General features: G+C 50.3%; 2 protein-coding genes across 3 annotated transcripts; both read right to left on the bottom strand.

The window, feature by feature from the left end:
* Positions 1-992: 992 nt before the first annotated feature.
* Positions 993-7,315, bottom strand: MPZL3 (myelin protein zero like 3). 2 transcript variants are annotated; one of them, XM_030964968.1, is made up of 6 exons: positions 7,200-7,315; positions 6,330-6,496; positions 5,703-5,913; positions 4,753-4,918; positions 3,972-4,035; positions 993-1,977 (listed from the first exon to the last, which is right to left on the bottom strand). In XM_030964968.1, exons 1-6 carry the CDS (start codon positions 7,282-7,284, stop codon positions 1,951-1,953), a joined length of 720 nt encoding a protein of 239 aa, XP_030820828.1. In that variant the 5' UTR covers positions 7,285-7,315; the 3' UTR covers positions 993-1,950. The 2 variants fall into 2 exon arrangements, with proteins under 2 accessions (XP_030820828.1, XP_030820829.1); XM_030964969.1 differs by lacking the exon at positions 3,972-4,035.
* Positions 7,316-8,646: 1,331 nt separating this feature from the next.
* Positions 8,647-14,171, bottom strand: MPZL2 (myelin protein zero like 2). Its single transcript, XM_030964970.1, has 6 exons — positions 13,913-14,171; positions 12,371-12,537; positions 11,781-11,991; positions 10,733-10,877; positions 10,027-10,114; positions 8,647-9,518 (listed from the first exon to the last, which is right to left on the bottom strand). The coding sequence occupies exons 1-5, from the start codon at positions 13,959-13,961 to the stop codon at positions 10,054-10,056; spliced, it is 633 nt and encodes a 210-aa protein (XP_030820830.1). The 5' UTR covers positions 13,962-14,171; the 3' UTR covers positions 8,647-9,518; positions 10,027-10,053.
* Between the last annotated feature and the right edge of the window lie 993 nt (positions 14,172-15,164).

Consider the following 15,164-nt stretch of genomic DNA (forward strand, 5'->3'; position numbering starts at 1 on the left):
ACAGGACTCAGTTTTTCATGCAGAAAAGCCCCTTCTTTACTCACAAAACTCATTTTTCACAGACTTTGTGCACAATTCCACTTGGCAGCAGTCTCCTTGCTGCACTCATTGGTTAGAAAGTGGCATTTTACCTTTCCATCAAATCTCTCTATTCTTGGATTGTTTACATATTTTGTTCACTGATTCTCACAGGACAAATTTCTTGTTATTCCAAGTGCAGCCTGTTTTCCTTACTAGAATAGATTGTTTGGGTAACTTATGAGAACTTACAAGCTGGCTGCACTGAGGAGTATCAGGCCAGCTGGTAATTTAGCCTGATTTTAGATAATTTAGCTGGTAATTTAGGCCTGATTTCAGGTAATTTAGGCCTGATTTTCTAAGGCCTTTCTCTTATAATATCTCTACTTGTCTGCATCAGCACACCAAGAAATTCCCATGTGGGTGGCAGAGGAGGAGAAAGCTCAGCACCATCCACAGCTCCGAGGTGGCAGCCCAGCTTTGCAGCAGGAACATTTGCCCAGGATCCAGCAGACCCCTGGCCAAGGAGGCCCAGCTGAAATGCAGCATTTTGCAGCATAAAAGAGCCTTTGGCTCCCCAGGGGAAGTCGGGAGCGCTGAGAGGGGAACAGCAAAGCCACTTCCCCCGGGCTCTGTGATCCCACCAGCCTTTCCCAGGCAAGTGCTGGCTGACAGAGATGTTGTGTCACCAGGGAGCACAAACACTTGAAATATTGCTTTGTAGTAGAGAGGGGGGAAATGTCTTTATCTGGAGGCACAGATCTACAGCTGACCTACTTCTCAGGGAGAGCCTCACCACACCTGAGAGCTGCAGCCAGCAGAGATGCTGAAGGGGGGCCTGGTACTTGTCCTCTTTAGGGTTAAATCTGCTCCCTAAAAACCTTTACCCATCACCAAACGACAATTTTTACACCTCAGGATGGCAGTTTTATGGGTTCAGCTGTATTTAGCCAAATAAAGAGACCGACAGCCCAGAATGGAATAATGGAATTTATTGGTAATTGCACAGCAAAATCAGCAGTAAACCCGGAGCACATCTGTAAAAGGAGAATATTGGACTGATACAGAAAGAAAGCAGCTTTTTAGGGATTGAGTGAATGAATTCCACTGCTGTCTGCTATTCATTGTGGACAACGCTGGTGAAAGAGGAAATGCCCTTCACCAAGGGGAAGTAATTGCTTCACAATTAACCATTTCCCTAAACCAGGTCCTAGAAGAAGGGAGGAAGAAAACAACTACTGCAAACAGAACATTCCTTTGGGCAGTGCTTGAGTCCATGGCTGAGGTAGATGGGGTTGTGTGTCCCCAGAAACAGAGTCCCCATTTGCATTTCTGATTTCAAAAAAGAAGGAAAAAAAAATTGTTTTCTATGAATTGTGCTTCGCTTCTACAGGTAGAAGGAGCAGTACCCAGTGGTGCAGCTGAATAAAAAAAATACTTCAAAAGCAGTAGGTTCTCTTCACTCCAGCACAGAGGATGCCAGGTATCACTTCATCAAACTGCTGCGAGTCAGTATGTTCCAAAAAGCCTGAGAACAAACCTTGGCAGTGCCCAGAGAGCTGCAGCAGCTTTTACTTCAAAAAGTTGGATTTCCAGGGCTCAGGAAAAGAGGGATGTCACCAGAAAATCAAACCAATGAACCAAAGCAACTTGCAGGAAAACCAAGGCACATTGGCACTGTGGGCACTGAGGCTTCTCTGGGCCCCGCAGATCTGAGGGCAAGAGATTTTCTTTTCCCCAATAAATTAGAAAGAATTTTAGAAAATCATTATTTTGTGTTTAAATGGAAGGGAATTATCCCATCAGCATTATTCCTCCAATCCACTGAGAGCAGAGAACGTCCTTCAGTCTGCACTGGTTCCCCAGCAGCCTCTGGAAGAGTCTAACCATGACTTTCAGTGCTGCAATTTTGGTCTTTTTCCACAGCTTTGGTCAGTAGGGATCTTCCTCATCCGTGTCCTAAACGGGGAACAAGGAGAGAAACTGAGATTATGTGTGAAGAAATGAACCAAGCCATGAGTTCAGCCAAAGGCTGAGCCTGGCTGGGCTTCTGGCAAGAGCCTAAATGCTTCCCAAAAATCCTGCTGTGCTTGAGCAGGCCAGAGGACCTGGGAAACCACTGCAATAAATATAAATATAAATATAAATATAAATATAAATATAAATATAAATATAAATATAAATATAAATATAAATAGAAATAGAAATAGAAATAGAAATAGAAATAGAAATAGAAATAGAAATAATAGAAATAATAGAAATAATAGAAATAATAGAAATAATAGAAATAATAGAAATAATAGAAATATAAATATAAATGTAGAAGCACTAAATCTGTTTGACTTCTCCCAGACACAACCACCATGCTATAACCCACATGAAATGTGTTTTAAGAGAAGCAGCAGCTAAAGATGAACCAGAAAGGGCAGCACAGCCCTGCAGAGACAGCCCTGAGCAGCACCAATCATTGGTTTTCAGCCACTTTTAGAAGCCCCTGGTTGCTGTAACCACAGCAGGATTTGATGGTGTCCCACAGGCAGCTCTGCAGCTCTGAGCTGGGAGCTCACCCAACCCCTCAGCTCTGCAGGGCCAATCTCACTGACACCCAGAAATTGCAGTCTAAAGGGATTTTCCATTGGCTTCGCAATTTTAATTGTCTGGTCACATATGGAGCATGAAAAAGCACACTGGAGAGACCTCAAACATGCAGAATTGTTAACATGAGAGGGCAGCTTTCTCAGAGACCTGATCAGATAAATATTTCAGCAAGCAAAGGATCAAACCTGGCAAAGCACTGCCGTGCAAGCAGCAGGATTTTATCACTCCAATTCCACTCCTCCCAAGGGATGAGAGGACAGTGTTCAACTTTTAACATCTCCCATGTCCTGACAGCATTTCCTCACCAAACCGGGGCTCCATCCTTCCCCATCTCTCCTCCTAGCACCTCCCTGATTCCAGAACATCACCTGGAGCAGCCCTCCCACCTCCCAGGGCAGCCCAGCCTCTGGCCCAAGGCGTTTCCTGCTTCCCCCACCTCTCCAAACCCTTGTTCCCTACAGCAGCTCAGTGCCTGCCGTGTCTGATGCAGAACTGTAAATATTTTATGTACAACTTACATAATTGCCTGTTTTTCATCCTGTGTCTAATAGAAACCATCAGCACACGCCTGTCTGAAGGCTTGGGCATTTAGGGCAGTTTAAAATCACTGGCATTAGGAGAGTGGATCAAACAACACATATTTAAACCCTCCTTAACTCACGTCCTGAGCGGGGCAAAGGCGCCCCAGAGGGAAATGTGCTCTGCAGGACACAGAGAGAATGAAAGCCCTCTCCAATTGGGCATTACTGTGGAATGTGGCTCCCATTCCAGAGAGCAGGACTCACACAGAACCAGGACAGCAGGTGGCAAAACCACTCAGGGGCTGCAGCACAGGCACCTGACTAACAGGAGCTGCTGCTGGGCTGGCTGGGGAAGCAGCAGGATTAGAGGGCAGCCACCACTTCAGAGAGCACGACAAACAAAAAGCAGAAACAAACAAACAAACCGCGAGGGTTTAGCAATGCTCTGCTGGAGTGAACAGGAGGTGAAAGGAGGAAGATCTCCAGCAGCCCTGCAGAAACACAGAGGGGTCACTGCCTGCCCTCCCCAGCACAGCACTGCCAGCCTCAAACTGCTCCTGCAGAGCCCCCAAAGAGCCCCCACGGCAGCTGCCACTTCAACCCTGATTTGTCATCTCCAAATGACAGCTTTGATTCCATCGAGCCCAGAAAAATCAGTTTGATGGATGTCAGGTCAGCTTCCCCAGCAGCACAACCAGCAGCTCTCACTCCAAGGAGCCTTTGGGACAGCCTTGGACACGCAGAGGTGCTGGGACACTCTACCTGCTGCTCTCAGCGCCTCCTGGGAGCACCCAGGTTGGCAAAACCGCTGTGCAAACAGCAGCTTTCACTTACCACGCAGTTCAGGCACCACTCCTTGAGCTTGCCCCCGCAGCCAGCCCTGTCTGGGCGCTCAGGCCTGCAGGAAAAGCACAGCATCAGGCTGGACTTTCCCCCCAGACACCCCAGGGCCACCCCTGGGCTGTGAGTCCTGGTGGTACCACACGGAACTGAAGGTTTTTCATGGTGAGGAAAAGCCTTGAAGTCAGCACAGCAAAGCCAAAAGGACTGAAAGCTGCCAGCTGCCTCATTTTGAAGGTGGCACTTCAGTGCCACAAAAATGAAAACAAAAGTTGCTTTTTGACTGGCAAATCTTATACCCCCAATCAAAACACTAAAGGACTGTAGTAAAAAAATAAAAATAATTTTTTAAGGATTTGAGCAAAAGGGAGTTCAGTCTGCAAGGCTCATTCAGCACCTGGCAGCCCTGCTCAGCCCACCACAGGTGGCATTATTTGGTTTGTTTTGCTGTTATGGGGATTCACCCCAAAATGCAGCACACAAATCTCACATGCAAAACATCCTGCTGACTCAGGCTCAAATAAACCTCATTACAGAAGTGAAATATGTGTGAGCCCAACGTGCCTCCGCTCCATGGCACTCCTCACGCGAATGGGGATGTGCAGCACTGGGTCTGTGCTCCAGCTCTGGGGTTTCCCAGGGCTTTCTGCCTGCTGGGTGAGCAGCAGATCCCAGGGACTGAGCTGCACTGAAGGACAGTGGGGAAATCATCCCTCGTGCCTGAGCCAACACCCCAAAGTGGAAATACAGGCTCCAGCCTGCAGCCAGGACTTACTCATCAGACACTTCAATGGAGGATTTCTTGTAGCCACATTTTCCTTTCTCCTTCAGCAGCCGGAATTTCCTCCCCATCCTCACCAGCAGCAGAATGACCACGAGGGCAGAAGGGAGGAACACCAGGATGGAGAGCAGAGCTGCTGAGCTCAGCTGGAAGGCCAGGCCTGGAACACAGCGAGGCACGGCTTGGCCGAGCCCTGGGACAAACACCAGCCAGGGCACAGCCTGGTGGCCCTTCCATGTGGGACACGGGGCTGGCAGGCTGGGGACAGCCTGTCCCCACGTCTGCAGGGCTCCTGTCCCCACATCTGCAGGGCTCCTGACCCCAAACCTGCGGTCCCCAAACCTGTGGGGCTCCTGCCCCCATATCTATGGGGCTCCTGTCACCAAACCTGAGGTCCCTGAATCTGTGGGGCTCCTGTCCCCAGATCTGTGGTCCCCAAACCTGTGGGGCTCCTGCCCCCAAACCCTTGAGGCTCCTGCCCCCAAGCCCAGCCCAGCCCAGGCTCAGGTCTCAGGAGCTGCAGAGGAAGGCACGACACATTTCTATCAGCACGCTGAGCTGGGAATTTGGGGCAGGGCTGGCACGCAGGGCAGATGAGGAAATTGGTGCTGACAATCAGCGCTTGTGATGTGGGGATTATTTTTAGGCCAGCGTTTCCTCAATGTTTAACTTGCTCTGCCGCAATTTGCGGAGGCTGAAACTTCTGAACAAAGGGACACTTTTGATTTCTGCTGTCGCCAGAGCTCCCCCCGTCCCTTCCTGCCCCAAATCAATCCAGCAGCTCTGAAAGCACTGAGCTCAGAGAGCGGGGCTGAGGCAGCCCCTGCTGAAACTGCAGCGTGGAAGTCCAGGGAGCGTTTCCCACGTGACGCTCGGAATTCCAGGATTCCACAAAGCAACTCTTGTCACAGGGGTGAGGCCAAAGCGAGGGCAGGGAGCCTTACCCCGCTCTGTCACCAGCAGCACGGTCTGGGGGATGTTGTGATAAACATCTGGAGGGTTCTTCACGCTGCAGATGAATGTCCCATTGTCACTGAGCGCCGGGCTCTGGATGGCGATGGAGGCATCACCGTTAGCAACATTCCCAACCCAGATTATCCTGTCCTTGAACTTCCCTGCTGTTGTGGGGTGTGGGACGGACCGATAGTGAAAAATCTGCAAGGAGGGAAAGGCAGTGATTGTGGCAACAAAACACTTGTCCAAGAAAGCGGAGTGAACTGCTTCTGCATTGCAAAAATAGAGGAATTTTGCATTGGGAAAATAAAGGAGTAATGTCACATTAAGAAGTCAGGAAGAATATTTCCTATATAAGAGAAATAAAGCCACCAACTGAATCTTTACAGCCATTCTGTGCAGTGCACAGTGCAGCACCTGTGACAACCCCCTAAATTTATCTACTTTACCATCATTATGCCATTTTGTATTTACCTGGAATATGTTTCTCCCCCCAGAGAACACCAAAGGAATTTTACAGGGGGAAGAAGGCAACAACGAGAGTCCCAAACCGCAAAGTGAGGCAGCAGCCCAGCAAAGCAAAGAGAAAATTCTGATTTTGGCCCTGTTCCACCTACTGTCTCCATCTGGCCCCCAGTGAGGGGCCGGTAGGTCCAGTCCACCAGCAGGCTCTCCGTGACGGGGGAGCTGGATCTGAAGGAGCATTTCAGCAGCGCTTGCTCGCCCACAAAAGCTCGGACTTTAGGACTGACTTTAATTTCCAGGGAAAGAGCATTGTAGACGCCTGATGGAATGGGCACAAAAGGCAGGGATTCACTTCGTGCTACATGAGAGGTGCTAAATTGTCCTAAAAATACTGACACGTGTGCAGGACTAAAGCACAGCAGTGACTCCCTCCCCAGCACCGAAAGTTGCAGGAAAGCAGAAATCTTCCCTGCCCTGTTCTCCGTGGGACTGGAACCGGCTCCAAATGAGGCACCGGGGCAGCACCAGCAGGAATGTTCAGATTTGGAGACAAGGAGCTGATAAAAGGAATCGGCAGGGTCTCTGACGAGTTACCAAGCACCGGCTTTAGGGACTTAAAGCAGTTCTGCCCTGCGGTTCTGGCCACAGCGCCTGAATTTCACACGCACCGGGTCAAAAGTCTCCCCACAGCTCCAAATGCTTTCAGTTCTCGTTTCCAGGGTGCGCAGCCGCCTCTGCCCCGTTCAACCCCGGCCGCTCCCGAGTCTCCCTCCGCCCCGGGACATCCGCCGTGCGGGCAGACCCTTCCAGAGCCTCCCACCGCCCCGGGACGGCTCTTCCCGAGCTTCCCGGCTCCTCCAGAGTACCGGGACCGCCCTTCCCGAGCCTCCCCCTGCCCCGGGACCATCCACGGCCCCCGGAGCCGCATCCCGAGCGCTCCCGGCCCGGTTCCAGCGCGGGACCCCCCGGGCACCGCCGCTCCCGTCCCGTCCATCCCATCCCAGCCCGGAGCCCCCCGGTACCGAGCAGCAGCAGCAGCAGAGCCCCCCGCGGGAGGAGGAGGAGGAGGAGGCGGCCGCCGGGCCCCGCCGCCCCTGGGCGCCGCATCCCGGCCGGGCTCAGCCCCGGAACATGGCGCTCACCTGGCGCAGGTGAGGGCGGGGCAGCCCCGAAATGGCCGCGGCGCCTGGGTAGCTCTGGGTACACCTGGGTGGGAACACCTGGGTACACCTGGGAACACCTGGAAACACCTGGGTACACCTGGGTGCACATGGGTGGGAACACCTGGGTACACATGGAAACACCTGGGAACACTGGGGTACAGCTGGGAACACCTGGAAACACCTGGGTGGGTACACCTGGGTACACCTGGGAACACCAGGGTACAGCTGGGAACACCTGGGTGGAACACCTGGGTACACCTGGGTGGGTACACCTGGCTGGGAATACCTGGGTGGAACACCTGAGTACACCTGGAAACACCTGGGTACACCTGGGTGGGAACACCTGGCTGTGAATACCTGGGTGGTACACCTGGCAACACCGGGATACACCTGGGTACACCAGGGAACACCTGGAAGGGAACACCTGGGTGCACCTCGGAATACCTGGGAGCACCATAGCACACCTGGGTACACCTGGGAGGGAACACCTGGAAACATCTGGATACCCCTGGGCACACCTGGGTGGGAACACCTGGGAAGTGGCCCTGCTGGGGCTGGCGCGCAGTTGTCCCCAAATCCCCAGGTGGCTCCTGTCGCTGTCACCTCCAGCTGGCTCACTGAGCTTTGTTTTTTTGGGTGCCACACAACGAGGAATGTGTCAGGATTACATTATTTAGTCAGGATGTTCCTCGCTGTGAGATCTTTGTAGATTTTCCAGCACAATCACCAAGAGAGACCTAATGAGGGGAACAGAGCAGCTGCATCGCTCAGCCAAGGACACCCTGGAACTGACAAGTTTTAGGGATGTAATAAATCAATATACTGATGATTGTCTGTGTGTACGTTACTAACTGGGCTACACACGAGGTTTATATATCCTAGAGGTGAACTCTCCTGGTTATAATACCAAAAATCACACCTACAGGTCAAAAAGAGCCCAGCCAGGTGAAGAGCCTGCCCCTGAGCAGGGGTAGAAGTTGGCTAGGGTGACATAACTTGTATGGGAATTAATAACCCATTGTAAGAGAGGGGCTGGACTTGGAGAGTTACTGACTCTGAACTCTGTGCATAAATAATGCTGGTAAAAGTCCAGTGGATCTGTGGGACACCACCAAGTACCCAGGATTGGGGTCCTCTGAAATCAATAATCAACGTCTCCCTAAGTATTTAATTATTGGTTTGTTGCACACAAATCTGATAACAAATCTGATTTTGGGGACAAACAGTGCAAGTCTGCTCATTTGAGGTGCCAGGGGCCCACAGATCACAGCCTGCTCCACAGCAGCCCAGCTCTCAGCAAGGTGCCTTTATTTACAACACTGGTGAGTGCAAATGAAAACAGCCAGGGAAGAGCCAGGGAACGCTGGCACTTCACAGGTTATAAAGCCATAAAGACACTCTACAAACAAACGGGCCAATGCTGTGATTTGGGGCTGGGGAAATACTGTAACAGGATCCATTTAGGGCTGCTCACACACCCTTAGAACTCTGTGGGTTCCAGTTTTGGGGAACAGGGGGAGCACTGGGATATTGACAGTGGGAATGGGAACAGGGGGGAGCACTGGGGTAGTAAGAGTGGGACTGGGAACACAGTGGAGCTGCTGAAGCCAGGCAGAAAACTCTCCTCAATCCCCAGATTCTCCCAAAGCTGCCAGAAAAGGATGTGCAAGGCACCCTGGCTGGTGAATGTCATCCCTGATAACAAGCAGCACAGCTTGCCCAGCTCTAGCTCTGTCCATCCAATGTAGAAAAGGGATTCCAAGGACGTTTGTTGTACCAGCTGAGACCTCACTGCTCAGTCTTCCTTCTCAGGGTGCCAGGGAGGAGTCTCAGGGAATGAAACCAGGGCAGGTTTAAAACAAAGGCACGTTGTGGTTTCTAAGGTGCAGGAGTGCATCTGCTCAAACACCTCCAGCCCTCTGTCCAGTCAGTCTTGGCACTTCCAGAGAAGCTCCCATTCCACAGGTGGGAAGATGAAGGAAAAGTTCTTTGTTCATGGGGCAAGATCCTCCTGCTTTGCTTCACTGGAGGGAATTCTCAGTTCATGTAAAGTCACCCTTTTTCCATGCAAGACTTTCAGGTTGAGCAGAGCCCCACACCAGCAGCGTGGGGCGTCTGTAATCCAGCTTTGTTCTAACACCCCAAATTACAAGCTTTCACCAGCTGCTTTGGAAGCACCTGAGAAGAAAGATTGTAAGAAAAACAAACATCCATTACTCAGGGTTATTGTCAAAAGGCAAAATAATAGAGACAACTGCTGACCTCAGAACCTGTGGGTAAAATTTGTGCTGACACGTTTAAGCAAAGACAATGAATATGGAGACAGTGCCAGACTTCCTGATGCAATTTTAAAACAATAAAGGTAAAAGTAATCAAAAAGCAGATTTCAAACTGACAAAAGGGGAGCAATTCATTCCTCTTCATCTACAAAGCAGGAATGCCATGGAAAGCAGCAACAATGGCTTTCCTACAAATGCTCCTCAACACCGGGGTGGAGGAATCTCTTGTACATTAAAGAGGCTGTGATTGTTCAGAGATTGTTCAGCTGGCTCTGAAGGATCCTCAACAGCAAAGTGTGACCGTGGCCTCAGTTCTGACTGTGAACAGCAGGGAAGCACCCGAGGGAATGTCTTGGAGAGTCCACAGGAGCACTGAGACATTAATTAGAGAAGGTTTGGATGGGTACCTGCATTGTGCACACCAGCAAAGACCTTTAATCTTCCAATGGAATGGATTCCTTTTTTTCCCCCATCTTCAGGCTCTCCTTTTCTTTACTGTTATAAAAATGGGAGGAAAAAATAGAGAAAAAAAGTCCAAATGAGTGTCAGGCAGAGCAGCAGGATGTCCTGAGTCAGACACAGCACACCCAAGGTGACATGGTGAGTGTGCCACACGAGTGGTGACCACAGCTTGGGGGACAGGGTGGTCATCTCCCCTCCACCATCGCAGCAGCTGCATCCCTCTGAGTGAGGAGCCACTGAGAAGGGCAAGAGCCAGATGAGGACTCCAGAGCTGGCCCATCCTGGGGCTCTGTTCAGCCAATTATCATTAATTGGGTTGGCAGATTTGCATTGTGGATGCTCCGTGCAGGGTCCAAGCCAAGAATTCAGGAAGGCCATGGAGATAAAGGCCAAAAATTCAGAAAGGCCATGGGGATGAACTGGCTGAGAATTCAGAGCCAGGGTAAAGCAAGAATTCAGAAGGGCCATGGAGATAAAGGCTAAAAATTCAGAAGGGCCATGGGGATGAACTGGCCGAGAATTCAGGAGGGCCATGGGGATAAACGTCCAAGAATTCAGAAGGGCCATGGGGATAAACTGGCTGAGAATTCAGAAGGGCCATGGAGATAAACTGTCCAGGCTGTCCCAGGAGCCCCCCCTGCCCTCCCTCACCGCTCGGTGTCCGCCGCCTCCATCCTCCTGTCTCGCGCCTTCCTGCGGTGCTGCCGGCAGATGATCACGACTATCACCACGATGATCATCAGCCCAGAGGCAGAGCCGATGGCCACGGCCAGGAAATGGATTTCTGAGAAGCTCACTGCGTGGGGAGAGACAGGGGAGTGAAGCAGAGGGGTGCACAGGAGGAACGAGGCCGGGATGCTGTGTGTGTGAGTAAAACCTTTCCTCAGGCTCCTCTTCTCCCCTCACGCTTTCTACTTGTGAAAAGCACTTGTTTTTAAAATGGTAAAAGTTTAATAGTAATAAAATGGTTATAAAAATAGCTATAGAATTAGAGCAATAATAATTTGGACAATTAGGATTTAGGAAAATATGAGACAATAAAAACAAGGAGTTGCAGATAGTCTGGGTACCTCTTTCTGAGCAAAATAAGCCCAAAAAAGGACCCACGTGAACAGAGGATTAACCCTTCAAAGCAACAGCCTGTTGCATATTCATACAGCTCATCCATGATGCATAAATTCCATTCAAACACAGGATTCTGTCTGGGCAGTGTCAGCTTCTTCCTCTGAATCCTGACGGTGTCATTAGGGCTGAGCAAGGCAGGAAGAAGTTCATTTCTTCTGATAATGGGGCAATAAATTATTTTTCTCTGAAAGATTCAGGTGTCCTGTGGCTGCTGTCTCAGTGAGAGTACCTCATTCCTCTCTTTAAACAAGAATCTTACATACCATAGTTTCTATGTTAACATTATAACCTAAAACTCTATATAACCTAAAACTTATAACCTAATAATACCTAATAACCTTATAACATTATAACATTAACTTATAACCTAAAACTATGTTTAACACACTACTTAAGAAAATTAAGACAGCATCACTTTCTAACACAACACCTATAATATTCATTTGAATATTTGTAAAAAAAAAAATAAAATACACATTTTTCCCAACTTACAACCCCTTTTCTCCCACAGTTTTCCCAGAAGGTCACTCTGCTTAAACCCACACGATCTCTGGGGGGTTTCTCAGCCTCTCACCTTTCTGCACAACCCGGAGCCGCACCTCCCCGATGGTGCCATAGACGTCTGGCCAGTTTGTCACCTGGCAGGTGAAAGTCCCGTTGTCACTGGGCTTCAGGTTCCAGACCATGATGGAAACATCGTGGCGCTCAATGTTCCCATCCCAGGTGACTCGGTCCTTAAACCTTCCCGAGGGGGGCTGGTAGGGCTCCTTCAGGTAGTAAAATACCTACAAGAGTCACAGGAACATCCAATGGCCTGGGCTGCAAGGGAGATTCCTGAAGTCTCATCAGATGCAGGATGTCACCCAAGAGAGTGACATCTCTTAGGTGACATCCTGCACCTGATGAGACTTCAGGTTTCAGCCGTGGTGTCAGCAGTCTCAGCTTTGTAAAGCCACAAATATTTCAACCTGACCACCCAAAACTAAACATGAGAGTGTTTTTCAGGCAGGGTCTATGAACAGGACTCGGATTAATCACTGCACGTGACGAAGGCTCGGATGTACTTGTGGGTTTGGGGTGTGTCCGTACCCATTCACTGCTCACCCAGCGCTGGGTTTTGGGGTGAGGGGAGCCCCTAGAAGGGAGCACAGGGGTCTCACTCACCGGCTCGTGGGCGCTCAGGTCCTCGGGCTGGAAGTTCCAGCTCACTGACAGCTGCTGGCTCACGGGGCTGCTGCTGGAGAAGGTGCATTTCAGCCGCTGGTTGGTCCCGTTCACGGCCACCAGCTCCTTGGCAGTGTGAACTTCCACTGCTGCCGCCAGCCACAGCGCTGCAGGGCAAACACAGGGGGAAATCACTGTCAGGAGTGAGCTCATCCCTGCTCTTATCGCCTTTAGATCCCCGGGAGCCCTATCTGCGCTGGCAAGGCATCGCCTGAGTGGCTCAGGCATTCCAAGGGGGGTGATCCTGCCGGTTTATTCAGAAAAACCCATTCAAACTGGACTGAACCCACCCAATAATCGCTATTTCCCATGACAGAACTTCCCTTTCTACACTTTCTACTCCCTTTTTTCCCTTTCTACACTTTCTCCTCAGTCTCGTGCACACCACGTTGAAACTGCTCCTACTGGTATATCCAGAGCCAGTTTTAGAGGCTTTATAGCCCAGCTGGGCAGCTGCAGGTAAATTCAGTCAGGTCTAGAGGAAATCCTCAAGGAAAACGTGGGTTTGTTTTTCCAAGAAACATCCCCACAACCACCATGGCTGCTGCTTTAAAAATAAGTGAGCATCGAGTGAGCGATGCTCTCCTGGAAGAGGGACAACCAGCAGGAGGGAAAGCAAGGAAAGGAGAGGAAGGTGAAAAATAAGAAAAATTAATGGTTTGCTAGTGAAGGAAATAGATTAATATCCTCTCACATTAGGAAGATAACTCAACCCAGTGTGATTCAAGCAAAAAAAAAAAAAACAAACTTATATAGGATTGTAAAATACAGGTTGAAAATAAAGATGTATTTTGAAGTAATTCATGACTAAATATTTCCTTCCAAATAATTTCTTATCTCAAAGCGAAAAAGACTTGAATGCCAAGGCAGTGAAAGCATTCCCACGTGAAAAACCTCATTGGCAGAGATCACGTTGCTCATACATGGATTCGGTGCCAAATCTTTTAGTTTTAAACTCCTTGAAAAGAACTAAGCGAGAAATAAGAGTAAAATGCTTTTTTTCAAGGCAGATTACATCCATGTGCCGATGCATTTGGGAAAGGAAGATGTGTTATTATTAAAATCCAGTTGTTTTGATATAAACCGATGAAAATTCAGGTGAGTTTCATGTCAGTCTGGAACCTTTGCTGTGTAAAGGATCTGAGGCCGGAGCTCCTGGACAATCCCTGGCTGTTTCGGAACAAAGGTAGCAAAAAAAAAAAAAGAAAGGCTGGGAGTAAAGTTCAGATTCCTGGCAGGAGAGAAAAAGACGTTGAAAGCGGAGCTGAGGAGGAAATCAGTGGAGGAGATCGGTGCTCTTCCTCCCGAATACGCCCAAACCTGTTGGGGAAGAAACCCAAATGCTTCGTGCCGCTTCCAGCCAAGCCCGCGCAGGAAGAATCGCAGCAAGGACGGGGGAAAAAGCCTCAGCCTTGGGGATAATTTCAGGGATCGGAAGAGGGGAGTGAGGGCAGCACGGCCGGGACAGGTTTCCTTCCTTACCTCGGAGCTGCGCCCCAAGGACGAGCGCAGCGCGCAGCCAGGCGCGCATCGGGGACACAAATCCGGGCTGCAAAGGCAAATCCGCTTGGGCGAAAAGATGAGTTTCTCGAAGTCCTCCCAGCACAACGGGGCAAGTTCCTTGCCCCCAGCCCGGCCTGCTGGCTGGGGAAGGTGAGCGCTCCCAGCCCGAGTCAGGGCGCGCTCCTTGCCAAGGTGCGCCCAGCCCCTCCTCGCTCGCTCCTGCCCTAAATCAGCGATTCCCAAGGTAAGATTAATTTCTTCTCCCTCCCATATTCCCCTGCTCTTTGGTGTTGCAATCATTCCTCCTCCCAGCCGCCGCCCGAAACCACTCCCCTTTTGTGGGAGGTAAAAGAAGATTTGCCTGGAGGTGTTCATAGGTGGCTCGAAGGAATGAGGGCCATTTGTTCGGCAAAAAAAAAAACTGCAAACGATCCTAAAAAGAGCAGCCCAAAACTGACAATCAGTGGCTGCAGTGCGGGCCCTCACCCAGGGGATGGAAACGTCCCACCTAGCACAGACACCTACCCTAAAGTGATTTGAACATTCCTTGGTTTAGCCAAGGATTGGGACCCTGGTGCTGGGGAAGTTCTGGCAAAAATCAGGTGGGAAATGGGTCCAGCCCGGCCATAAGTGAGAAATTCCGTGGGACACAAAATATTCCGCAGTCGGCGCGTGGCTGTTGTGAGTGTGAAACCAATCAGAGCCTGTGTGTTGGTAAAAAGAGGATGTTTACACTCGAGGGCCATAAATCACTGGAGCGGCAGTGTTTGTGTCTGGTTCACCATCCCGTCCCAGAAGTCATCTCAGGTCACCGATTCCAGTCGTGCCTGGTGCGGATTTCCCTTGCAGGGGTGCAAGGGGAGGGTGCCCCAACCTCGGGGTGTTGGGAGGGGTCCCTTCAGCGATTTGGCGATGGGAAACGGCGCTGAGGCCGTCAGCTTGCTGGGCTGTGCCCAGAACAGAGCAGGGAATCCCGTGTGTGCTCACACCCCCCTGTACCGCCTCCGGGACACCAAGGATCTCCGTTTTCCTGGAATGGTTTGGTCCCGCGTTAGCCCTTCATCACCCTCACCTCCCCAGATTTCCACTCGGTTACAATACCAGCACATCGCCTCCTTTAGTTTCCTCCCCACTGTGAATATTTATCACTCTGGGGTTTTGTTCAGGTTGAGTTTAATGTTTAGCAGTCAATTTGCTGCCACTTCCTAATCCTGTTTCTGCACGGGGTTGG

Source organism: Camarhynchus parvulus, chromosome 24 (assembly GCF_901933205.1).
Source record: "Camarhynchus parvulus chromosome 24, STF_HiC, whole genome shotgun sequence".
NCBI lineage: Eukaryota > Metazoa > Chordata > Aves > Passeriformes > Thraupidae > Camarhynchus > Camarhynchus parvulus.